This window comes from Sander vitreus, chromosome 8 (assembly GCF_031162955.1).
Source record: "Sander vitreus isolate 19-12246 chromosome 8, sanVit1, whole genome shotgun sequence".
Classification (NCBI taxonomy): domain Eukaryota; kingdom Metazoa; phylum Chordata; class Actinopteri; order Perciformes; family Percidae; genus Sander; species Sander vitreus.
The window spans coordinates 36,128,357-36,154,287 of record NC_135862.1 but is presented as its reverse complement, the minus strand read 5'-3'; the positions used below and the strand labels follow the sequence as shown (position 1 = coordinate 36,154,287).

The following is a 25,931-nucleotide window of genomic DNA, read 5'->3' as shown; positions in this document are numbered from 1 at the left end:
AGAGAGCCCTTTTCTTGACATTGAAAACTCTTTAGGCTCAACATACCTCACTAATAACACATTAATCTCGCTTTGTAGTACACCTCATGTCGGCCTACCTCAGAACGTTACAGGCCCCTGAAGTCAGATAACGAGTCAGACCACATTAAATGATTTAAATATTGCTCTCTTTATTGACCCATCTCTCAAACACACGTTCACATATTCCCAACATTTCACAGTAAAAAAGTTGAATATTGACATAACTCAGTTCTTAACAGATCTTCAGTTCTAAACAGTTCTTGGGACATCTTTTCACATCTTTTGGACCCATGGAAAATAAAATATTAAAATATAAGCAAACAAACCAAACTAAATAAAACAATATTGAAAACTGTACTTTTTCAGGCTTTGACACTGGATCCATGTCTGCTTCAGGTGTCTTCAAAACACAAACCAAAAACATTTTTGCATGTTTTAGCCGCCTATTTATTACACATTAAGTAGAACTTAAGTCACTGTCCATAATTAACATGATGATGAACATGCGCTTTCAATTCATTTTGAGGTTTTAACTGTATTACTGCAACCATAACACAACTTGGACACAAATAGGGCCCGATTCAAAGCAAGTTTCCAGAACTTGCAAGTTATTTGTACACCCTGGTAAAATGAATAGAAACCAATGGCTGCCTGGAAGGGACAAATGCACACTCAAGACTTAAAGGAAGTTAAAAACAGCATGCTTTAGAGAACGGTCAATCAAGTAAACATGATTTGAACGCAACCGGCTAAAAAAATGCAAGAACACCAGACCCTTTTAGGTAAACACTGACTCTGGTATCTGCATTCATTTAAAACCAAACAGCTTGAAGGACTACACAGAAAATGTCAAATATCAGTTAAGAAGTTCGTACAATCACGTCAAATCAACATGACAATCTCTGTGATAACATACATCTGATCATTTTTAAGCGCCTCAAGATCTACCATATCCAGTTCCAAATAAATAGGGTGCCATTTGCTTCCATTCTATGGTGAATTTGGGGCAATTGTAGACATCAAGGGAAGCATTAGGAAATTGGTAAAAGTGTAAAATAAGCTGTGAAAATGGGTTTACCTTTTAGCTTTCCTTTGTAGTATGTTGATTTTGAACCTTAGCATTAAAAGATAGATGCTCTGTGGCACACACAGACACACACACCTAACAAAGTGCAACTGTATTACAACAGTAATTACTACATCATTATATTCCTGTATGCCTACCTTAAATGTTAACCAACATGCTGTTACATCTAAACACAGTGACTGTCACTCAGCAGTTATTCCTGTGCTCCGCCAGTGTCTAACATTGTTTTTAGATGGCATCTCTGAAATTCTCAGTCTCTCCCCCTGAGGCAAGTCTGTCTGCAAATAGATACTGTCTAAACTCATCCAGTGTAGCCTTACCCCTGAATGCTTCAACACCCAAAGTGCATAAATTCATATTTTTTATTCATAGTCTGTGGATGGATTTTGCCACCAGTCTTAAAAAATAAATAAAAAAAACACACAAGCACATGTGTGCGCAGAACAGAAAATGCCACAGGGAACATGGCTTGAAATTGTTTTCCAAAGGGTTTTCTATGAAATGCTATTACCATACTCTAAGAAAGAAAAAGATTGGTCAAAGCACACAAGATTGGCTCCTTCACTCAGGGAAAAATCGTAAGACCTCCAATATGCTTAACGAATACAGTATATTCCCTCATTAGTAAAGCGTATTGCAGGTTTTCTTCTGTAAGCATTCATATTATCAATGGCTTCACATCCAAAGGTTCCCTAAGACAACTCCAATCACCTTTAACAATCCAGTGCTAGTTAATGCAGCAATGCTTTACATTTTCTTTAGAGGTCCCAGCAAAGCCCAGTTTCTGATTTGGTTGGACCCAACTCATAGGCACCAGTTTAGTCCTCGGTTTAAAACAGAGCAGAAGGAAATCCTTCTTAAATATACAATATGTCGGTGTGTGTACAAGATACCATGCACCTGCACAACTTAGAGGGAGTTGCAGGTTCAGCTGCAGTCTCTCTCGCAGCAGGAAATGTGGGCTGAACCGTCGGAAGGGTCTCTTGTGACTGCAACAGCCTACCAAACAAAATAGAATATTTTATTCCCTGCACTTGCAATACATTTAAAAGATAATGTATTCAGAGTTAGGTTGTGCAAATGTTGTCCTTTTGTTACAAGGAGCATTCTCTACTTTTCTTACCGTCTTTTCTAATCTCATGAAAACACAAAGAAACAACAATAAAGTCTCTCAATCCTTTGGTTTACTCGGCCTGTCTGTGGCACTAAGCCACTGTAGCTTTGAGAAGATGTTGAGGCTCCCCCCCCCCCCCCAACAATGGCAGTCCACAGTGGTGCTTTCAAAGACACCTCTTTCCTCCCACTGATCAAACTCAGAGGCCCTAAGATGAACTGGAAAAAGCACCACACAGACTGTACCAACCATCACTGGGTTAGTCTACTTTTGAAATTATTGTAATGACAAAACTGCATACAAACTTCACACATAGTGGCTTTTGAAAATTATTACAGTATTCAGGATTCATCTACAGTACATTGGTTATATTTCTCCAATTATTTGGAGATATTTATTATACCGGTCTGTATATATTCTGTTCAAACAATCAATAGAAATCTAAATTAAGGCTCGCATTTTTACCCCGGACGCTTAAAGGATTTCTGAAGCTCTGGCTAGAAGCAACTTATTAGATACAAATGTGGTCAAAATCGATTTTGCGTAAGAGAGAAGACATGTAAAATCATGTAACTGTCTACATACTGTACAAACCATATTTAAAACTAAATATGTTCCTCTATTAAGAAATACTCCAAATGCTTCCACTTCCTAATCAGCCCCGCGGCAGATGAGTGACAGCTCTGTGAAGCACAGCGATCTACAAAGTTAATATTTGGCTGTAGTGGAATAATTGTGTCACTGGGAGTTTTGGGGAATGGCAGTTGAGGATGTCACATTTTATAACATGCAGTGTCATCACACCCCGTACCACCCCCCCTTACTTCGCACAAAGGTCAACAACATGTTAAGTGTTTTCTTTACCTTTTTCAAATGGGGCTTTCTGCAGGAAGCTGAGTTTCTTCTGTGTACAATGACTCAACATAGGCCAAGGCACTCTGCATGGAGGTCAGACAGTAGCCTTCCTCTCCTATCAAATAGCTGAGAAAAAAGAGAAGCGAACATAAGACGTGTTAAGTAAAAGTGATAAACATGGTGGGAAGTTCTACCATTTATTTGAACTTTTTGAGGCCAAAGAAAACTGGAAAGACCAGTTCACGCCAATGCAACGAGACAAGACAGTGTATCATCTCCAATGGAACAACTCTTTGTATTTCTGTTCTAACTTCTGACTTTCAGGCTTTTTGTAACTGGAAATATCATTTGTTGCGTCTAAATTGGAATGTTGATAACGTTGTGAAAGTGAAACTAAGTAGAGCTTGCTACAGTTGCATTTCTAGTGATGAATCGGAGAAAACAACGGTTTATTCATGTAATTCATGCTGTTCTATTGCCGCTCGCTCTCTTCAGTCATGCTCACGCTCGCTGGACCACATATCGTGCTCGTTGAGCCTCCGTCTAAAACCCATTTCTACCAGCTGACAGTTTAACAGTAAAATAGAAATAAATGGGTTATGGATCATTTTATTTCTATAGTTTGTAGCTGACTTTACAAGCTGACTTCTCTCTTGGCTGTTGAAACAGGAGACGTCTCTTACATTAAAACCAGCCTCTGCAACTTGAACAGCTGGGTCGCAGCGCCACCATCAGTCGGTTTGAGTCGAGCTGAGACGGGCCGGTTCAGACCGCTGACACTTTGCCCTGCAACGTTCTAAAACGGTTTCTTCTCGTCGCGAATCGTTGGTCTGAACTGGGCTTTACCAGTCAAATATGGACACAAAAAACTATTTTTATGCTAACAGAACTCATCAAAATGAGGCATGACTGCCCACAAAAATTCCAACCATGCAAGCACAGAATAGAGAGCCAATATATTCATTTTGCTGAAATCCCCACATCAATATTTTCGCATAGTGAGTAAAGAACCAAACATCTCTGCTCAACCTTGAACACATTAGTTTGTGAAAGCAATCTGCCTTTTTTCTCCACTTTTAGAGCCAGTATACAAGTATTAAAAGATTGGGCAGCATGAGGAAAGAGAGAAGTCAACTCTGGCTGAACTTTGACTAATGAGAGCAACACACGAGACCGACTGAAGCACGGACGCTGCACTGAACGGATGGACACAAAGAGGGAGAGATTGAGAAAGGAAAGGAGATAAGAAGATGCTTATCCTTTGACTGCCGTCTGTAAATTGTTAATAAAATATAGCTAATGTGGCTTTAGCTTGGCACCCAAATGTTCGTGCTCAAGTTTAATATATAAAAATGCTACAACAAACCTAAACAAGCAACCACCAAGCATTGTAGCTGACACAATCTTAATTTCATCAACTGTGGCAAAAAATATATGTTGGCAACCTTTGTTCTCCATGTTTAGTTATTGTCCTTGAGATATGTTGGTGTTGTTTCTCTGTGCTTTTCACACTGCTTCTGAAGTGGGTGGGTTTCAGTTGGAAAACCACAATGGAACATATCTTCCACACAGCAATCAGGATTTACCAAGATTTGAATCAGAATCTGGAGACAGTTGGTGGGTTGTTTAGTTACTGTCAGTCAAACTTGATCAACAACTCTGCCCCCACAATCTCTTTCTCAAACAGCCAACGTTTGGGAATGACAATTTCCGATAAACGAGAAAATAAACTGACTGAAGATGGTGACAGCTGAAGCCTCAAAATGCTCAAAGTAAAAATTTCACTGAGAAATAGTAGACTACGACAGTGTATTAGGGCCATTGTAAGAAAAAAAGAATACGGAGCCGGGGGAGGGGGGTAATATTCCGAGATTAAAGTCTTAAATTTACAAGAAAAAAAACTCACAAATTTATGAGAGAAAAGTTCGTTACGTACGTTAATACGTTTTTTTTTTTCTCCAAGGAACCACAACACTTCAGGATCACACAGATGCTGCGGCTTACCCTGTATTATGCCTGCAGTTGATGACCTATCATTATATATTGCTATCGGATTTAGAAATAAGGAAATGATTTTAGCCCAGAATCACCATATATCAGAAGCGTTCGGAATTTGAAGAAACATTGTCGTGAATTGTGCACCAACACATTCACAGCCTTTGGAAAACAAATAGTCTTGTGGCCTGTCTTGGTTCCTCCTCTCTTGGTTTGAACCCTTCCAAACCACTGAGCTACATAAACATCAAGTGGGACTTTATTTGTATTTTTATAGAAAAGAAAAACCAAATCCTAAATATCCTGACATTCCTTGGCCACTGCCAGTCTAACCAGCTGGCTTTTAAAACCCACCGATTTTATAGCCGTGAGCCAACCTCTTGGGTGTGGTCCCCCCCCGACTCATTTCCTGGTTCTCCTTCTCCATAGACAACATTAAAATCAAGGAGAGGGTTAACTTCTCCTGCTCCAGATCTCCCACCGTGGTCAGAAAGAACAGGGGGGACACTGTTTCTCTTACTATGACTCTAGAGTCACTACTCACTCTGAAGATAATCACCATCACTCTCTCACTCACTCTACCACACACACACAGACACGTGCCAGCCCTGCTATTAGATCGACCCACACACCACTGCACAAGTATACATAGGCTACGGCGACAGCTCCGGTGCCTCCTGCTCATCACATTAACATTCACACATTCTAAGTGCTTTACATAGAGCACTGAAGAGCAGTTAAAACAATAATACATTAAAGGGAATCTAAAAACAGCTAAAATGGAATAAGACAGGTATGAAATAAAAAAATAAAAGTAACAGTGTAAGAAATTAACAATTATTTAAAAATGGCAGCATCAATCAGAAAAGTCTTCAGCTTTGATTTAAAGAAGTGAGAGTTGCAGCAGACCTTCAGTTTTCTGTGAGTTTGTTCCAGATATGTGGAGCATTAAAAACTAAACGCTGCTTCTCCCCGTTTAGTTCTGACTCTGGGGACAGGAAGTAGATGTGTCCCAGACGGCCTGAGAGGTCTGGATGGTTCATAGTGTAGCAGCAGATCAGAAATGTATTTTGGCCCCTTAACGCACTGAATGCTTTAAAAACCAGCAGAAGTATTTTGAATTCAATTCTGAGAGACAGGAAGCCAGTGTTAAGACCTCAAAAGTCAAGTGATTTGATTATTATACAGGACAGCTGATGATGTGAAATGGGAGAGAGAGGGGGAATGACATGCAGCAAAGGGACACAGGTCGGAATTGAACATGCGGCCACTGCCTCATGGACTGAGCCTTAGTACATATGTACACGTGAGCTATCCAGGCACCCCCACTTTCTTGGTCTTAGTGTAGACATTGCTTCAAAATTGGGACAAATCTACTCAGTCAATGTTTGTGTATTTGGTGCTAACAAAAGAAATCATTTACCATCTTTTTTCATCCTGACGACTCACCCTTCATGAATAAACTCCTCCAAAGCAGCACATTCAGACACCAGCTGAGGACACTGGCACCGCAGAGCCACGAAGGACAGGATGGGCAACAGGTCATCTGCCCCACTGTCAGACCAAAGAAGGAAGGAGGCGGTGAGATCAAGTAAAACAGAAGTAAATAAGTGGAGCTGAAGGGAAAAAATAGAGAGTGACATTTACACAGTATGATCATGGCATGTGCTCCCCAGAGGACTAAATGGAAATGAAATGAAATGTAGCTCTTAATGGGGTGCGTGTTCAGGGATGGAAATGATCTGTTGGGAGGACAAATTGCAGCCTTGGAGATGATGACAGCCTGATAGCATTCTCCCTGTGTGCAGACAGTGACCATTTGTTTATCAGGACTCACACGCAGGCCTAACTGCTTGCTTGCTAGTTTGCGTGAGAAGGTAGGTTGCTGGCCCGCGACTGACCCGGCCACATGCAACTGAATACTCTCCTCGTGCAGGGTTCAGGAAGGTGTGGACAGGCTCATGTAACTACTGAGAGCTGGACCTCACATACACAATCACAACTCTGAATTTTAATCTTCTGAGTTCACTACTGTAAACACAGACATTGATCCTCTCCCACTAAAACTGGTGTCTCTGCATTCCAAAGATACAATGCACTCTTCCCACATGGATAAATTACGATTTCAGTGAGAAGATTAGGCTCCATTATGGGTTTGCAATGCATTCCAATTTTTTTTTTTTTTTTTCTTTTTTTTTTTTAAACTGCAGAAATGGGCAGAGGGGAAAGAATTCTTGGTGGCCAATTTAGCAGCACAATAGAAGAGAGGAAAAAAGGGATCTGGACAAAAGAACAAATGAGCTCCCAGTTGGTCAAGGACAAAGAACTGATGAAAATGGAAATGTTGAATGAATAAAAGACGGCAGAGAGTACAGTATGTGTGTGTGAGACTGTAAATTAGAAAGTAAAGTGATAGGGTGCGGCGAAGACATAAGCACAAACAATGAGGAGAGCTAAATATGCAATGTAAACACAAAATAGACAAATTCATGCTAAAATCCGACGGGCTTGTCCGTCAGCAGTCAGGCCTTGATCAAAAACACTGTGTGGACCAAAGAAAGCTGTCCCAAATAGGCCTATACTAAGCCGCAATCAGGACAGAAAAAAATGTGAATACTGGCAGATTAGAGGCAGGGAAGTAAAGAGTCCCTATTCAAGGAGCTTGGAATCAAATTTAGAGGCAACATTTTAGGTTCACTTCTAAATGAAAGTTTTATTAGAGCTGCCAGTGGCCACTAGCTAGATTATAGTACCACAGTTTGACATTGAAAAACAGTTGGTTGAGAGTCATTTATTTTTATGTTTATTTCTGGTCGAGCTGCAATGGTTTTTACCGAAATGAGTACAGACTGTATCCTGAGATGTCACACGAGTCACGCATTATTGGTCTCTACAATATAAACAAGAAAAAATATCCCTACTGTGGATTGACTGTGTTTGACTCGTGTTTCCAGGTAACAAAACAAATTCCACAGCATGATTCAGTTTTACCATACTGAGAGTACACACAAAAATCTATCAACGTCACAACTTTTTGGGGTAAAGAGCCCGGTCAACTCTTCTACTCCGCCATCTCTGATCACTTCACACATATTCCAATACAAAGAGACAGATATGGAGCAGGAGACATAGCCTCAGCCATTCTCAAAAATCATTAGTGGATGCAACAAAAGATATAAAGCGACAGGGTCAAGAGTGTATGAAAAAAGTATGAACAACATATCAGATAACTCTGGAGAAGGAACATTAGTTTGTGCATGTTTTGTTCCCTGATACTGGGGGTTTGTGGTCGCAGTACACACTAAACAGAGGACTTTTACAAGTATTAATGATGTGAACATATACACACATAAAACCCTTTGGTTATTTTGGTGACATAACCCATGGGTTTCATGTCAACTGTTTTAGGCCCTATTAAAAAAAGTGTCGAACCCTAACTGAAGACACCCATCCCATCTCCAAACAACCCACTAAAAGCTTCTAATCTAGGACTAAAGCCCTATTCGCACGAAACTAGTAATACCAGGGGACCTCATGCGATTTACAAATTACCCCCCACGTCTGTGTTTCTTGCAGCCCATTCACAAGGGATAAGCAAAGTCTGCATTTTACTCAAATTTACTGACTTTATCCCCCAAATATGATGTCAAGACTCAAAACTTGCAATGCTGCCAATACGACAAATCACAGAGATGCTGATTTACACAAGACTAACATTATCACACAACCTCTGTGTTTGGCGAAATATGGTAGGTCATTTGTGGTGGAATTGACAAATTACTGACATGACAGACGACCTCCTTAATTGTTACAAGTCCCCAGGTAATACTAGTCCCGTGTGAATAGGGCTTTGGATCCACATCCACCTTGGAAAAAAATCTCAGCTCTCAGTTTGTTTACTAGGCTGTTCACTAGAAGTCCCAGTCTCTGCTTATGTAATTATGGATGCAAATGTATTCTCAGTTCATTAATTTACAGATGAGAGTCAAACTAGGCAGTGATGAGGTTGACTATAAGAACATCACTTTCTCTCCTGGATGTGGTTCATAGGATCAGAGTTTCTGCAGGTTTCACCAAGTCAAATTGAAGACTTTAAGACCTTTTGAAGACCATTATGAATGAAATGTAAGACCTTCATCACAACATCAACTAAGCCCTAAATTCAGTTTTTCCCGTATTGTACTTCCCCGTTTTATGTCTTTGGTACAATCCGAAAGAGACTCGCGCCAATAACACAAAAGCAGATTAACTGCAATATACGTAGCATGTTGGTCTCATTTGTAGTAATACAGCAACATTTTATTTGGACTAGTGAAAGAAAGAACTACAATACCACGGAATAAAAAAACTAAGCATAGTAGCGTTGCATGAACATAGGAAAATTGAGACCCGTTTAAAATTATTTAAGAACCTAATACTTCAGTGAATTTAAGACTTTTTAAGACCCCGCGGAAACCCTGGGGATAATGTGAAGTCACAACGAGAAGATCCACATTGGGACAAACATAAATGGATGCAGAGGACAGTTTTTAGTCAAACTTTGTCTACAAAAACCAATTAAAATTTTCACAACACACTATGTTTTCCACAACAGGTGATACAACCCACTGAGCCTTTTTCTGACTCTCTGTGCAACATCATGGATTCCAAAAACTCCATCTCATTTCTCATCTTCCCAACCCCCTTGTTGGGCCGTGGGTCTGTTTCAAACCCAGACAGGATGACCCACTTTTGGGCCTGGCCAGGAAGAGACACTTTATAGGGGGGCAATAGACCTAGGACAACCCCTGCTGTGCCAGTCTTAACTGAGCACTGATGAGACCTGACAGTGCAGCTACCAAAGCAGAGAGTCCTTAAATTTGATTTGTGAACTTCCACTAGAGCCATCAAAATTGGCAAAAAAATGACATTTGAATTATTCCTTCTCTCTTTTTTTAAAACATACGTTTGAATATATTTGAATATTTATCTGCACATATTATGCCCATAAGAGGGCAAACCAAAACAACAGGAGACATAACTACTTGTATAGGTATATTTATTACAACATAAACATTTATTTTAGAAGATCTACATACACATTACCAAAAACTAATAAAATAAATGTCCTTATATGACATTTTCATTGCTGTCTTTGTGGCATCTTCCACTTCATCTCATGGATGAATGCTTTACCCTTGTTGGTTGTTTACTTCTACTTTGTTTGGTTGTTTACTGCTGATAGAAACCTCATCAAGATGCCCATTCGGCAACTGGCTGGGCTCAAGCAGACATTACCAGGCCAATGTTAGAATGCGCTCTTACAATTGTATATTCATTTTCATAGTCAAATGTCTTATATATCATAAGCATGGAGTCAATGGAAAAAGGGCTCTTATTTTGAAGTTTAATAGGGTGCATTTGCTTTAGAGCAGGAGTGTCAAACTCAACTTCACTAAGGGCCACACTGGGAAATGAGAATCGTATCAAGGGCCAGACATGTTTGACACAAATCCATTTTGCTAGTTTGACGGCGGAAAAAAAGGGTCCGTGCGCCGGGCGCATAGTTCAAAAGGGTTGTACTTAGTGTCTTCATTAATCAGAGGTGTGTTTTGGGCGTAACATGCAATAAACCAATCAGAGATCATCTCCCATTCCCTTTAAAAGCCAGGTGCGTTTGGACCTTGCTATGATGATGCCGGATTTGCTGAGCAGGAAGGAGAGATTTTTCAGGAGAAGAAACTAAAATATTTGTGCTGTTAAAATAACAATGAAATGCTGCGTTATTGACTTTAGACCAGGTTTTTGTTGGTCAATGGTGGGATCACTTCCCGCTGCCGCAAGATAGAAATATGCCCAGAATGCACCTGAACACACCTCCCTATAAGACCAGCACGCCTATGGGCACAAAGATGGGCGCAGGTGCATTTGATATTTAAACGACGTGGGCGCTGGACGGGAAACTGACAACTGCTTCGGTCTTAAACTAGCAAAGACACTTGGGTCGGGCTTTGCACTGCACTGGGGGCAAGATAGGGCCCAGAGTCAGCAAAAAAGTTCCTTAGCCATCATAGGGTTTAGCAAATCAAGCAAAACAATGATTCATTTTTTTTATAACAATCTGTTTGACAGGCCTGAATATGCAAACTCACTGGTTGTGTGGGAATTTCTGAGTCTCAAAGTCAGCACATTGACAATGGGCCTTGAGTTTGACATATGTGCTTTAGAGGAATTCGACTAAATAATACAACCCCAAACAGTCCTACACTGTTCTGTAAAATGTTCTTACCGTATAATCATCTCATTAATGTCACAGGTCGTATTTTACGGTTTTTCCATTTTTCAGTAAACATTTTTTATTTTTTGCAGTGACAAACCCCAAAACCCCGAAGAGTTAGCCCAGCTGATGATTTACTCACATGGCGGCAGTTTTTGGTGTGGAGTCCACATCATGAAGACACCTGTAATCCTCAGCACAGGCACAGATCAGACGTAATGTCCTAACTGTAACAAAACATAGCAGAATCAGAAGCAATGAATATAAATGTATAACTCCTGTACTTGGACCAAATTGACCCTTCGCTAAGCCCTGCCCTCCTTAGTTACTGTTGCTACGCCTGTCAAGCTTTCGTGCCTGGCACGTCCATTACAGTATGTATGCACCGGTGTCAGACATTCCCAAGGAGATAATTAGTAATTTTTGGTGAACAGGTGAAATATCTGAGAGAGCAAGACAAAAAAGCATTCGAGGGATATATCAACGACATAATACGCAACCGATGAGAGAATAATTTCATCAAAATTGAAGCTAAAGCCTATAGGTCATGCAATAATGTGAGTATGTCAGTGAGCCTCCGTCTTGCCTTTAATCATCTTATGGACGGGTTAATAACAGATGTGTCCCCACTTTGTCTCTCTCTGGGACATGTTTTAATGCTAATCAAATGTGTTTGGAGCTTGGAACAAGCTAGCCCGGACCGCCGATTAGCTTACAACGCTAATATTCGGGGCAGAAAGACAGTAGCTCCCAAGACGGCGGCCGCCTGTATACGACAACACGACTGTCTTTATAATCTATCTTTCTAATAAACTGTCTGTACACTTACAAAGTTCTCAATGCTTCGGTTAACATTTAGGGACCGTCATTATGCTACCGTTGAAGTGTGGTGATATTTTGAGCCTTTTTAGTGGTATAAATAGCGATTTGTTTTTCTTTCCTTGTGCCCCGAATACTAGCGTTGTAAGCTAATCAGCGGTCCGCGCTAGCTTGAAAACATATCCCAGAGAGCACAGAGTGGGTACACATCGGTTATTTAACCTCTAGGTTCGTTTCGTGCGGAATTGTCTTTATTTTACGTTCAAATATATGCATTATGAACAAAGAACCGTCATTATTTCCAAGTAATGCTGTGCTGAGTTAGCTAGCTAGCTAACATTAGCGTGTTCTTGCCTTGGAGCAAACGTATGTGTTTTTGTTAATACTGTCGACATTTAGCTAGTTGTGAATGGGGTCTCCCACACTGCTTGATCCACGCCCGGTCTTTCTCCCCTTGGGTTTTAGGTTTCGGGAAGGGAAAAATTCCAACACCCCGTCCAAACTTTTAGGATACCGGGTATCGGATTTGCACAACGCTTCGGCGTACGGGGTTTCCCTCGCTCGAAAGCTTGACAGACCTTGCGCGCCTAGTAACGGTTGCTAAGCCACGATTGGCCTGTGGCAGTTTTCGGGCGTGGCTTAGCGAAGGGTCAATTAACAAAATGATGCAGATACAGAAAGAAAACGCTGATGGTCTGCAGCTAAGCAATGTAGCAAAATGGCTTGTCGTCGATAAAAACACAACTACATAACTAGTACTGTCACGTTTTTAGAATTTTGGCATCAACTTGGTACCAAAGTATCGGTTCTTGTGACATCCCTATATAACATAGTGATTTGTCAACAGAAGCTATATGATAAGAGTGTGTAATGTAATAAATAATGCATAGATTCCGATTCGTGCATTTTGATAGTATTGTAAGGCGTGCACCTATTTAACATTTGAATTATTTTGGAATATTCAATGCTTAAATTCAGTCTAATAATAATATTCACTACACTACTCGGACTTATGCATTGCCAATGCCACTACAAGCATGTGGTTGTTAGAAGGGGCAACTATGTCATGGCGCATTGCATTACTAGTACACCACTTGGTTTACATTCACTTTCAACCTTGAGCACACAGCAACAAACACAACTCAACAGAGAACGCTGTAATGAAACATTATCTAACAAGTACAGTGAAGTGGCTCGGTTGTAAAGGCTAATGGTGGTCGGTCAGATATCCTGAGAAAAAAACAAGTCTTCAAGTCTGAACTGGCTAGAATGAGAGAAGACTGAGGTCACGTTAAGAAAGGGTGGAATTGATACACTAAGAGAACGGGTGAGGAAGAATAAAACAAGATCTGACTCACCAATACATTCCAACTTCCTCTGTGGACAGCAGTCTTTGATGAGAAGCTTAAGTTCCTGAACAGCAGACTCATAGGGGTAGGAACCCTGCAGTGCGCCAGGGTCTTCGGGGAACAGTTTCAATGGAACACCAAAATCTCCTGGTGAAATATTGCAGTACAGCTTCATACTTTTCTCAAAGGCCTGCTCCTTTTCCCTGTGGACCCTCCTGAGAAAGAAGGACAAAAGATTACCAGAAAACCCAGGCAGGGAATACATTTTAACAATGGATGTTTGTAAGTGAGGAACACAATATTTGTCTAAACACTCTCAAACCAGGAGGTCTTCTTTGAGTGTAGGACATAGAGAAACTAGCATGTCATATTTGCAAATAGGATTGAAATATGGCCCATGATAATGTGAGAAGTAGAAGTCAGTAATGGTCATTCTAATAACTTTGCAACACAACTTGTAATTTTAAAGACTTGTGTAATGTGAATCAAACCAGCAATAGAAGCTGGGAAGAGGCTGACAGAGTAGCACTGCCACATGCTGGTCATGACCCACACTGTATTTCTAGGAAACAATTAATACCAAATCTAAATATTTGCTTTTGCTTGTAATGCAGTATAATAAACCTTAACAATAGTCAATGCTTGAACCTTCTCAAAATATACCACGGTCATTTGAATGAATAAAAACTAACACACAGTTCTAGGGCTGGGTGGTATTATCGATATATTTTTAAACGAGATATGGGATGAGACATTACCGTTTATGTCAATACAGTTTGATGTTGTGTTACATAACCCATTTCTTCCGTAAAGCCGTGCCTGCATTTGCATCTCTCCTGTAACACTCTCCCGCCAACCCCGTTCCACTCTCCTGCCAACATTTTTAATTATTATTTGCACAGCTGTATATTTTGTTAAGCCATTTATATGCATTGCAGCTGTACATTTCCAAACAGGGAAAGAAATCCTGCCTCATTCTTTTTTAATGAAAGTGCTTGTGACATCTCACATGACTTACAACTGAACATTTAGCCCACTTCGTAGAAAATACTGAGATGTATCACATTTTAGCCAAAATTACCAATATATTATTTTTGGTGCATATTGCCCAGCCCTATGCAGTTAATTTAAATATATTTGAACACAACCAGCATAGCCTGACTCACAATTTTGCTGTGTGAAATACTACTTTCATTTCATAAATGCAAGAAAATCAGTGTGTCAACATTCAATGAGCAATCATTTCCTTTGTTGTGTCTTTGCATATGCAAGCCAACAGGTTATGTATACTTTTTACATTACGATTTACAAAGCATATACATTTTAAGATTATTTTCCTAAACTTTCAGGATCTTATGCATCTTTCCAAGAGTATTAACAAACATGAAAGCCGCAAAATAACAAAGTAAAATTGGGCAAACATAGCTACCCAAAATTGGGTGTAGTCTTTGCGGTGTGTTCAAGTGCAACTTTTTGGCGACGTGAGGCTCTAGGCTGCAGTACCTGAAAAGAGCCAACAGGGCACTCCACAGCGGCATGAAGAAGGCTTCCTCTATGCTGACAAGGCACAGGTCTTTAGAGCTGGCTGTGTTTAGACACTCAAAGGATAACAAACACAGTGACAGAAGCTGATCTGAAACATAAAGAAACACCCCTAACATTTATTATCCAACAAATTTTACATTGACTGTTATTGTAAAATTCAGCCTGAACAGCAACAAGAAATTGTTGCTAAAAATCAACAAAATAAGACACTTTCTACGCATGCAAACACAAACCATCCATCCTCTTTCAACATGCTCACCGATTGCAATATGAATGTCTTTAACAACGGCCTTCAGGTGTTCTGTCAGTGCTCTCATCTCCATCTCCTGGATGTTTCCCTCGTCCTGCTCTGGCTGCATCGAGCGATCACACGTCAGCTCTGAATCCGAGCCAGCGTCACCTGTGCTGCCGTAGGGCGGGGCCCAGTCCAACTGGGTCAGGAACTGCTCCAGATCTTCAAACGAGTTCTCCCGATCCACCGTCACCTGTGCCTCCCCTTCCTCATCGTCATAGTTGGCGTGGAGGTCGTGAGAGAGCGAGGGGGAGGGCGACACTAGAGCAACACTACTGCCCCTGGTTGGCTTCATCTGGCTATCTGTATGATCAATAACATTTTTACATAAACAAATGTTTTAAAGGAGACCTACTGTATATACCGTTTTCAGATTCATACTTGTATTTTGTGTTTCTACTAGAAAATGCTTTAAATGTTCAAAAAACATTTTATAGAGAACACAAATAGACAGAAGCCGAGATAATTAAAAAAATTAAGTGTGAACCGGATCAACCCACCTCACAAACACCTGGCTCTGGCCCTACCTGGATGAAGCAGGTTGTGAGTGCTGCGAGAAGACCTCAGTGGCAAAGCAGGACTCTGGGGGAGGCGTTTACTGACGATAGGGTAGAGCCTGTTGTAAACCCGGTACTGGTGTTTCCTCAGCAGCTTCACCACTGGGTGGTCAGACCGGCTGAGGACACAGTACAAAATGTTAGTCAACCCACATTTGGCCTGAAAATGCTGAATGTCCTGTTACAAATAGTGTGATGACAGCATCCCATAGCTGTGCAAATCCAATCAGACATGTATAGGAAGTAGGGATGCCACAAGAACCGATACTGAGTCAATGCCAAAATTCTTAAAAACGTGACAGTACCGCAGGTACCAGAAGTACTGGGGGATGCTATTCTTCTGGACCGAACCAGGGTCTTCAAGGTTCTTTAAGCCTTAACTGAAAGAGACATGAGCAGGGACCCCCTATTACATATTGTATCAATTTAAGTTGCATATTAAACCGGGCCTACAATAACATGTATTAACAACCTATAGGCCAGTAAGCCTATCATGTGTTGTTTTTTCACAAACAGGCTGATTTACATTTGCTAATAATTTGTTGGATTCGTGTTAAGACATTTTCCATCCATCCATCCATCCATCCATCTTCATCCGCTTATCCGGGGGTCGGGTCGCGGGGGTAGCAGCTCCAGCAGGGGACCCCCAAACTTCCCTTTCCCGGGCCACATTAACCAGCTCCGACTGGGGATCCCGAGGCGTTCCCAGGCCAGGTTAGAGATATAATCCCTCCACCTAGTCCTGGGTCTCCCCGAGGCCTCCTCCCAGCTGGGACGTGCCTGGAACACCTCCCTAGGGAGGCGCCCAGGGGGCATCCTTACCAGATGCCCGAACCACCTCAACTGGCTCCTTTCGACGCAAAGGAGCAGCGGCTCTACTCCGAGCTCCTCACGGATAACTGAGCTTCTCACCCTATCTCTAAGGGAGACGCCAGCTACCCTCCTGAGGAAACCCATTTCGACCGCTTGTACCCTGGATCTTGTTCTTTCGGTCATGACCCAGCCTTCATGACCATAGGTGAGGGTAGGAACAAAAAACTGACCGGTAGATTGAGCGCTTTGCCTTCTGGCTCAGCTCTCTTTTCGTCATAACGGTGCGGTCAAGACATTTTCATTTTTGAAAAAAACTTTCAATAGCTGAAAAGAAATTCCCTTCATTAATTTTGCCTGATGATGGTCTAGTAACGTTGCCTACTATTACATTTATTTTTTGCGAGTTAGACAGCGTGCGGGAGTTCTTTGCAACTTCTAACCTACTTATCCCCCTCCGACACACCTGTCTCACGTTATAGATGTGCAAAGTATTTTTCTGTAATGAAAAACTGTCAAAAGATTAACAATAATGTGGCGGCCCCCCTGCAGTAATTCTGAGGGCCCCCTGTTGAAGATCTCTGCCTTAAAGTGTAACTCTCGCCAAAATGCAACCTAGGGTCTTTTTGTGAATGGACCCGAGTCAACACTAAGAAGGCTCGACACAACATGAGACTTTTCTCCAAGTATCACCAGGGGCTCTACACCTTAACGAAAGCATTGAGAACATTGTTAGTGTTCACAGAGTTTACTAAAAAGAAAGGTTTCAACAACTCACCGTAGCTCTTGTCGTTTCCGGCCGCTACCACCTCGGCAGTCCAAACGAGTTGATATCCGAATGCGAATGAACAGACTCCATATGAGGCTCCTTTTTCAACTACGAGGTCAATATTGTTTTTCAATAACGACAAAACAAGAAATAATCCGTGCATTTATATGGAACTAAACTTTAGGAGCTTTCCATCTTTACTCTCCTCCCTGTTATGTTGCATTCGGAAATTGATTGTTTTTGACTGATAAAATGGCTGTGGCAAGAGCTACGGTGAGTTGTCAAAACCTTTTTTAGTAAACTCTGGGTACACAAACAATGTTGTCAGTGCTTTGGTTAAGGTGTAGAGTCCCTGGTGATACTTGGAGCAAAGTCTCATGTTGTGTCGAGCCTTCTTAGTGGTTTATAAATAGATATTTTGAGGCTAACATAAAAGTGCCCCTAGCTCTCCCATTCAAAAGGCCATTTGACCCAAAAACTAAAATACGGTACATCTTAAAAGTGGCGATTCCGTCCTAAATATGCTTTTAAACTAAAGTTTGACTCGGGTACATTCACAAAAAGACCCTAGGTTGCATTTTGGTGAGAGTTACGCTTTAAACTACATTTAAAACCCTCTTGTTGCAGTCAGTTACCTGAGCAGGTAGGAGACTAGACCTGACACTAATGCGACATCATCAGGATTCTTCCTCATGTTGGCTTTCCACAGTTTGGGCCAATCCTAAAGAGACAGAAAAGTATAAATGACTTGTTGGCAACTACATCTATGATTTCATACAATGCTGATTAGTGGATTTATTTTAAATTAACCAATCAACAAAACAGAACATGATTTATTAGAAGCACACAAGCAATATGATTGCCTTTTAGCTTTGCTGGTCAGTGAGTGCAACTCAAGGCATCACTTTGCGCTCTGGTAACTTGTAATGGCATCTCCCATCACTCGCAAACTTACATGGTCTTGCTCATATTCCAGTACATTTGTATAAAGAACACGCTGCTCTTGCTCCTCTGCAGTCATTGCCCCAGATGCTGCAAATCTCCTGTGATGACAAACACACAGAACATATTTCTAAATATTTAATTTTTAAACAGAGTTCTCCTCGTCTTTGTGATTTTTGAATGGTTATTTTTGGTGAAATAGAAAGTGACTGTAAACCATCTTTGAAACTGTGAGGCTTTAAATGATTTCCAAAACTGGCTGAACCCTTTCTGAGAATGTATTGAGTGATGTACTCTTAGATAGCAACACAAACAGATAATACCACAGGCTCTTTATGTACGCACATCAATTTAATTTCAAAGTTTAAGAAACGCTGGAAGGAACTAACATAGGGGAAAATAACCTTATAAATCTGTATGATCTTTTATAGTCTGAATACACAGTTTACAGTATTTTATACATATGTATATTCATACATTTTACATGTCAACTAAGCAAACATCAAAGTGTAAGTCAGCTTCCTTTATATTTGGGTCCCTTTGTTTTGGGTGGTTAAAAGGTCCAGTAGGTTACTTTAATAAAAATAATTTGTCATATATCATAAGAGTCAAGTAATAAGTATAAGTAACAGGAGAAGGCAGAGAAACATGATTTTTTTTTTAACAGAATCTCATTGATGTAGTACTGTCTGGATATAGTGACAGTTTCAGCAAATATGACAAAAGTTATTTCTAACAGTTACCAACCTAGTTGTATACAGTCTACATGTTACCAACTGTAGCTTGGAAGAATGAAGGCCGAACCTAAAATCAGACTCAAGTTTTAACCCGATTCTGTGTGTGTGTGTGTGTGTGTGTGTGTGTGTGTGTGTGTGTGTGTTTTCGGGGTGTACCTGTTGGCCTCCTCTTGTAGCCTTAGTCTTCTCTCCTCCATCTTCCTCTGGAGCTAATGTTGAGGCCAACATTAAGGAAACCTCCAAACATCATAGTCCTCACATGGATCAGCTGTAAGTGATGGTGTCTTTAAGTTTAAAACAAAGGCATTTTATCATAACTTTTGCGGCTGTAGGCAGTCCAACAAAGTGCTGCTGCAAGGGACTAAACACAGAGATGCACACTGTGACGCGCTGTAGATTGTATTGCAATGATTTTATTCTTCTTCTTCTTCCTCCACACGTAAAATACACTTAGCACTGCAGTTACCAAATGTAATTGTTACCTGGTGAGTAGAAATAACGCGTTAATTCGGCGATCAACAGAAAGTGTTCGCTCCCAGGCTCACCCCCTCTCTGTCAAAGCCCAAAAAAACCAGGTGCACAGGTGAAGCAAACAAACAATCACTTCCACTCCAACGACCATGAAAACACCCACCACTACAATACAAGTGCACAACACAACAATCAAAAAACAATATAAATGAGACCATAAACAACATACAATATGTGGCTCTTACAATAACTTTTGATGAACAAACCAGCAGCCATAACAAACAAAGACAGAGATATGAGCTGACATTAAGGATACAGCATCCTGCCTGGCTTTGGCAATAATGAGGTTCTCCGTCATCTGCCGCTGAAGACAGAGAGTCTGCATTGGAAAGAAAAGAGAGGAGAGGACATTACTTACATGCATTCATGCAATAAAATATGACTAAGGACAAATATTATGTAGAGTTGTATCAATATGTGAATTGTTTAGCTTATTACCAGGGGAAACAAGAAGTCCGTAAATGTTATTTTGTTTACATGAAACATGCAATATAATGTTGTGACGCTTTCAATTAACGGTACTCCTATAGTGGTTGAATTGTAGGCCACACGCAGAAAAAAAAATGAAAACTTCAAAGACTTTTGTAACGAGTTCAGCGTGACGTTAATCAGCTAACGTTAGCTACCTTTGCCGATATGACTTTACCTTTACAAACGCTTTTAGTTTTCTCCAGTAAGCACGGAGCTCCACTTGACGCCGAAACATTTTCCGTATCTGAATGACAAGTTAATTCATTTAAAATACCTCCAACAGAACACATAATTGATATAGGGATTTAAAAATGTTAGCTTGCAATTAACAAAACGTCTAGTTCGCGTTAAATATTAACTGTCGTGTCTTTGGCTTAACGTTACCATCTTTTTTTTCTGACTGGAGATAGTTTTCACCAAAGACATGAATACGAGGAGTAGTGAAGTTAAGAGAGTATGTGAAGTTGTGCCTTTAAGCTAAGACGTTATCTAACTATAGCCTTAAATAACCCTTGCGGTCCAGAGGTCTCTACACAGCCAACTTTCCCTTCACTCAGATATTCATTCATCGTCAACAAGTTGTCACGCTAACGTAGATACCTGACCGGAAATACTAAAAGAAGTCCAAAATAAAAGCACTTACGACAAATGTTCCAAAACACTCAGTTAAAAAAGGACTACTTTTGAAAAGAACCATGCATGCACCAAATTTATGTTTAGGCTGCTTGCTTCCTTAAGTTGAGAAAACTATAATGAGAGCAATTACGTTTTTCCCAAGGCAAGGTTTTTCATTTCAATTGTTCAGAGTTCCCACACTCACATGTAACCTATGTGACGTTTTAGGAATTTGAAATGGCTGCTGACTTAGCTTTTCCTTTGAACTAATCAATAAACACACTGAACAAACTAAGTAATCTTAGAGCATTATGTCTGTGGACAACAATGGAGAAATAAGAAAAATGGTGAGCGAGGTTGGGAGTATGTTGAACTTCCCTGATTTAGCTGTGTCCAAACGCGGATGCTAAAACAATTCAGACTTTTTTGAGCTGATTCAGCTCAAAATTGTACTGGATTTCAGGTTCATACTTGTATTTTGTGTTTCAACAGAACATGTTTACATGCTTTAATGTTCAGACACACACACACACACACACACACACACACACACACACACACACACATACCAACGATGTCTTCTGGTAGGCCTGACCAGGTGGGAGCCTTGCCAGACGAGCTTCATAATTGGCTTTCAACTTCTGGTTTAAACGTGATGCTTCTTCTATGGGTGTCAGCTCCCTGCAGAACACACACACACACACACACACACAAAATACAAACAAGCAATATGATACTTTTTGATCATATATTTAGATAACTGAATTTACTGAATTTGTTTGCTGCTTTGACCTGGTTGGTCAGTTCAAAACATTGTGCTCAAAATGGAAACCAGAAGCCAGTGGTCGCCTGTACGCACTGAGCGTACATTTCTTTCTGTGAGACATGCAACGCATCGAATGACAACAACGCGCAAATGCGCACAGGAGCAGCAGCCGACAGCAGCTCTGTTCTGCTCTCTGCTCTGTTCACAGTACTCATTTTCTCATTAATTATACGTTATTTTACCAACAACCCATTCGCTATTAATCAAAAGTTCATTTTTATGACTCGATCTGTAGCTAAACTAGTTGCTATGGATGCTGAGTAGCGTTTTACCCACCGACGGAGCTAGCGTGTTTAAATCATGTGTGTTAACATGGACGTGAATATTGCGGTTATGATCATATTTGGGATATGTTTACATGGTCTCTCTCTCTCTCTCTGTCTCTCTGTCTCTCTCTCTGTCTCTCTCTCTCTCTCTCTGTGTCTCTCTCTCTCTCTCTCTCTCTCTCTCTCTCTCTCTCTGTGTCTCTCTCTGTCTGTCTCTCTGTCTCTCTCTCTCTCTCTCTCTCTCTCTCTCTGTCTCTCTCTGTCTCTCTCAGATTCTCAGCTGGTTTTGGGCGTACTGTGAATCCTGCTGGCGACACTGCTAGAAGCAACTGGTCCTTGAACATCTCTGTTATCCCTGCTGTGTTGTTTACTTCAGAAAGGCTATCTGTCACTAAATGACGCAATAGTTGCCATCCTTGATAAAAACCGGCCCCTACTGTTTGCTCGCGTCCTGTGACTCCACTGTTTGTATTCTCTGGAAGACTTCAGGAGGCAGGAAAGGGTGACTGCGGTGACTGGTCTTTGTTGGGCTGGTTGCTCTACGCCCTGCGTCAACAGGACTATCAGATGGAGGGACTGTGTCAGCAGAAGTGAAACAGAGAGACACAAAGTGATGATTAGCTTAAAGAACAAAACCATGTGGTTATGCATTGGCTCATTTTGATTTGTGACCCCTGGGGCAGGCTCCTACGTCAGCAGTGATTGAATGGTATGTTTAAAGAAATGCTTCAGATTGGAGGGGACGCATTCACCAGAGTTTGCAGCAATGGTGGCTGGGAGGTGTGCATTCTGATGGGGCTCTGATTGGCCAGGTGAACAGGAAAAGGAAGCGGAGACAGACGCAGAGAGGTTAGGGGGGTCAGCTCTCTTCCCTATAAATGACTTGGCTCGCTCCAGACACTGCTCAGCCAGCCTCAACATCCGCTCCACCTCCACCGTGTCCCCCTCTTCTGAAGCTGGACAGAAAGGGAAGACACAGAAAATCACACATGGATTATCGACCTCATGCAAGTCTACTTTATTAACCCTTGCGTTGTCTTCCCGCGTCTGCAGGGAACTTGTTGTCCTTCCGGGTCAAAATTAAAAAATAACTTTATAGCTTTGTTCCCAACGTTTTTGTCGCTTTTTTCAATGCTTTTGACGCTTTTTAAAAAGAGTTCTGTCACTTTTTTCAACCCTTTTTTTTCCTGAAAAATTAATGTTTATTAAAAATGATTAATTATTTTGACTTGTAGTTAAGATCAGAGGATGTTGAGTGGATCACAGACTGGTTTATGTCAAAGTTAAGTCAGGAGGCTGTTTTGAAACCATTTAAACATTTTTTTTTCAAATGCTCTAAAATTGAATAAAACACCCAAAATTCAATAGAAGTATTCATTCATTTTACCTACGAAGAACGTTGTATCCATAGAATGTACATCCATGCATCCAGGTTATTTTTGGGCAGTCTGGTTGAAAGAAACCCATATTTCTTTACTGTTTAAATAACACAACTTGCAGGTCAATTAAACATAATTGTATAACTGTATTGAGGGCAGGGGTATCTACATTGATACATTATATCAGATGACCATTTGGCATGTGTGATTTCATTACACATATATAAAGTTAGGTTGCTCCTTTCCTCCTCTTTTTCCTCCCCCTACCCCTCCTCCCTCTTTGTTACTATAGGTACTTACTTTTAATATGTATGCAGTGTTTTGACTTGGGTGTGCATATTTGGCGGGGGTCAAAACAATCACGAGGTTAGATATTTATCGTAAAGCATCTCAATATATATATTTTTTCCATCAGTCATATGTGCTACTAGTTAGATCTTACGTTGTGACTCAGCTTCCTCCAAAAGTGCACGTGATATGTAGTTGATCGTCCGCAGGTATTCACAGTAAGCTTCCTGCAGAAAAACCATAGCATGTAGACAATGATAATGAGATTATTATCATATGGTGAACATAATCCTAGTAACAGCTACTGCCAATGAAACATGGCAATAGTAACAAGTCAGACACTGGATTGATCAATTCAGGAGTAGTTAGAGACAAATGGTTTGCCAATGTCATGTTTATGACAGACGGGTCAGACATACTCACTCATCAGCAAAGAAAATAGGCCTGATGGTTCTCAACCCAAGATTATAATCAAATGTCAACGGTTACAATTGGCTGGCCTGCAATTTTTACAATGCTCTTACACAGTGTGATGGAACTCTTAACATCTAAATACTAATTATGATGTTGTGCTGTCTGTTGCTTATTAAATTGTCTCAACGCCAGATCTTCTAAAACACACTCAGATGGTTATATCAACATTTATTTCTACATTTTCAATTCAATGACAAAACTCATTTTACTGACTAGTCACTCTAGGTACCAGTCATGACTTTGCTATTCTTGCCAGTTCTTTATTTACTGTTCTGCATTTACAGGTTTCTGCTGAGTAAGTGTTAAACTAAGTCACTGTTTTAAGACTTGTACAGAGTCTTTAAAAGAAACTCTTAACTATTACTAGTATTTTACTATTACTAATAACTAATATGTGCTTAATTAATGATAGTATATACGTTTTGATAAGAATGTAGTGTAATGTTCAAGACAGCTTGTTGCTTTGAGAAATCTGACAGAAAAAGGTCAAGTTCATATTTATCTGTCTGTAGTTGTACAAATCTAATTTAATAGTGAGCTAAGATTATTATTATTAATAGTCTCAAATACAAGTACAGTGTTATAACAGTAGTATAATATATAAGTAGTAGTAGTAGTAGTAGTAGTAGTAGTATATAAAGTGACAAAGCGCTCTTGCATTTGAAATAAAACGCAATGTTCGCTCGAGGTAGTTACAGAGATCATTAAAAAACAAAACAAAAACAACATTTACAAAATTAAATAAATGAAATTAAAAGAATTACAAATCAAATTCGTTACATAAGGCTTTGGTTTTCACAGCTTCACAGTTTGTAAGTGTCCAGGTAGGATTTAAAATAGTATATGAAGACAGTAACGTAAATGTAACTATCGTGAGTATGACAGGTCAGCTAGCAAACCCAGTAACGGTTCACAAATTGCGTTTCCAAGGATGGCGAAGGCATAGCCCGCCCTACTCTGCCTCTGATTGGCTCGCCCTGGTACCAATCCAACCGACGAAGGCAACGAGGACCAGCCAATCAAAGGCAGAGTAAGGCGGGACATGCCTTCGCCATCCTACATCACGCTAATCGTCTGTTTACATCACTACAGAGTGTTTCCTGTGGGGTTAAACCTTCGTGTTCTCGTTGCTGTCGAGCCGTGTAATACCCTACCTTGTGTTTGTTCTCTCCGTCCAGCTGGATTGCTACTTTCGCCATTTTCATAGCTTTTTGAAGGGGCTTCGCCCCACTGTCAGCTGTAGCCATGGTCCGGATTCTTCTTCTTTTCTCCTCTTCTTCTTTGTGTACAGTCATGGCCGACTGTAAACACTGTAATGGTGTGTACCGCCTCCTGCTGTACTGGCAGAGGCAAGGCACTAATTCATCAGAATGAATAAAACGGTAAACAGATACCACATTATATCTCGGTCACTATGTATTAGCCACACAAGGGTCATTAAAACAATTTAGTTTTTATATTGAAATACTATTCTTCAACAACTCACCCTTTCACAATGTCAACATAAAAACATACCGGTGTTTCCAAATATATATTTTATATGAACTTTAAGTAAGAAGAAGGTTAACTTTTCTCAAGTATCCTTTGGAGAGAAATGTATCATGAAGCCAGTCAGCTTCTAGACAAACAGGCACTCTTTATTGCAATTCACAGAGTTTGAATTGGCGGTGTGTCCATTAATAATGAAAGAAAGATTTAATATGTAATGTCTTCATTGCTGTTAATGTCTAGAGTTACTGGTCCAGAGACAGACTGTTATTCTGCTGTTTATAGCCACCGATTACCATAAATAGTGTCTCACAATTCAGGGTAATCATACAAATCAATCAATTTATTATTTGTCACGTGAAATCCTATAAAATATAATTTCAATGAAATGTAATCTGTCAGATCTTCAAGTTATTCAGTAGCCTAATAATAATACATCTATATG

At 40.4% G+C, this 25,931-nt stretch overlaps 1 protein-coding gene across 4 annotated transcripts; it reads right to left on the bottom strand.

The window, feature by feature from the left end:
* Positions 1-150: 150 nt before the first annotated feature.
* vps9d1 (VPS9 domain containing 1) lies at positions 151-25,293 on the bottom strand. 4 transcript variants are annotated; one of them, XM_078258026.1, is made up of 18 exons: positions 25,153-25,293; positions 23,679-23,751; positions 23,249-23,305; positions 22,610-22,813; positions 22,295-22,433; positions 21,335-21,446; positions 19,936-19,998; positions 19,305-19,357; positions 18,425-18,512; positions 18,105-18,190; positions 15,861-16,009; positions 15,301-15,636; positions 15,000-15,129; positions 13,506-13,711; positions 11,471-11,555; positions 6,522-6,626; positions 3,087-3,203; positions 151-2,107 (listed from the first exon to the last, which is right to left on the bottom strand). In XM_078258026.1, the coding sequence occupies exons 1-17, from the start codon at positions 25,291-25,293 to the stop codon at positions 3,092-3,094; spliced, it is 2,139 nt and encodes a 712-aa protein (XP_078114152.1). In that variant the 3' UTR covers positions 151-2,107; positions 3,087-3,091. The 4 variants fall into 4 exon arrangements, with proteins under 4 accessions (XP_078114152.1, XP_078114153.1, XP_078114155.1 ...); XM_078258027.1 differs by lacking the exon at positions 23,249-23,305; XM_078258029.1 differs by lacking the exon at positions 25,153-25,293 and having other exon boundaries at positions 23,245-23,305; positions 23,679-23,732.
* Between the last annotated feature and the right edge of the window lie 638 nt (positions 25,294-25,931).

Coding starts and splice junctions, on each gene's coding strand:
- vps9d1 (XM_078258026.1), bottom strand. CDS start 25,293: ATGACTGTACACAAAGAAGAAGAGGAGAAAAGAAGAAGAATCCGGACC. Junction 18,513..19,304: donor CTACAAGAGGAGGCCAACAG/GTACACCCCGAA, acceptor TTGTCATCACAG/GAGATTTGCAGCATCTGGGG. Junction 11,556..13,505: donor GAGGAAGTTGGAATGTATTG/GTGAGTCAGATC, acceptor GTTTTGTTACAG/TTAGGACATTACGTCTGATC.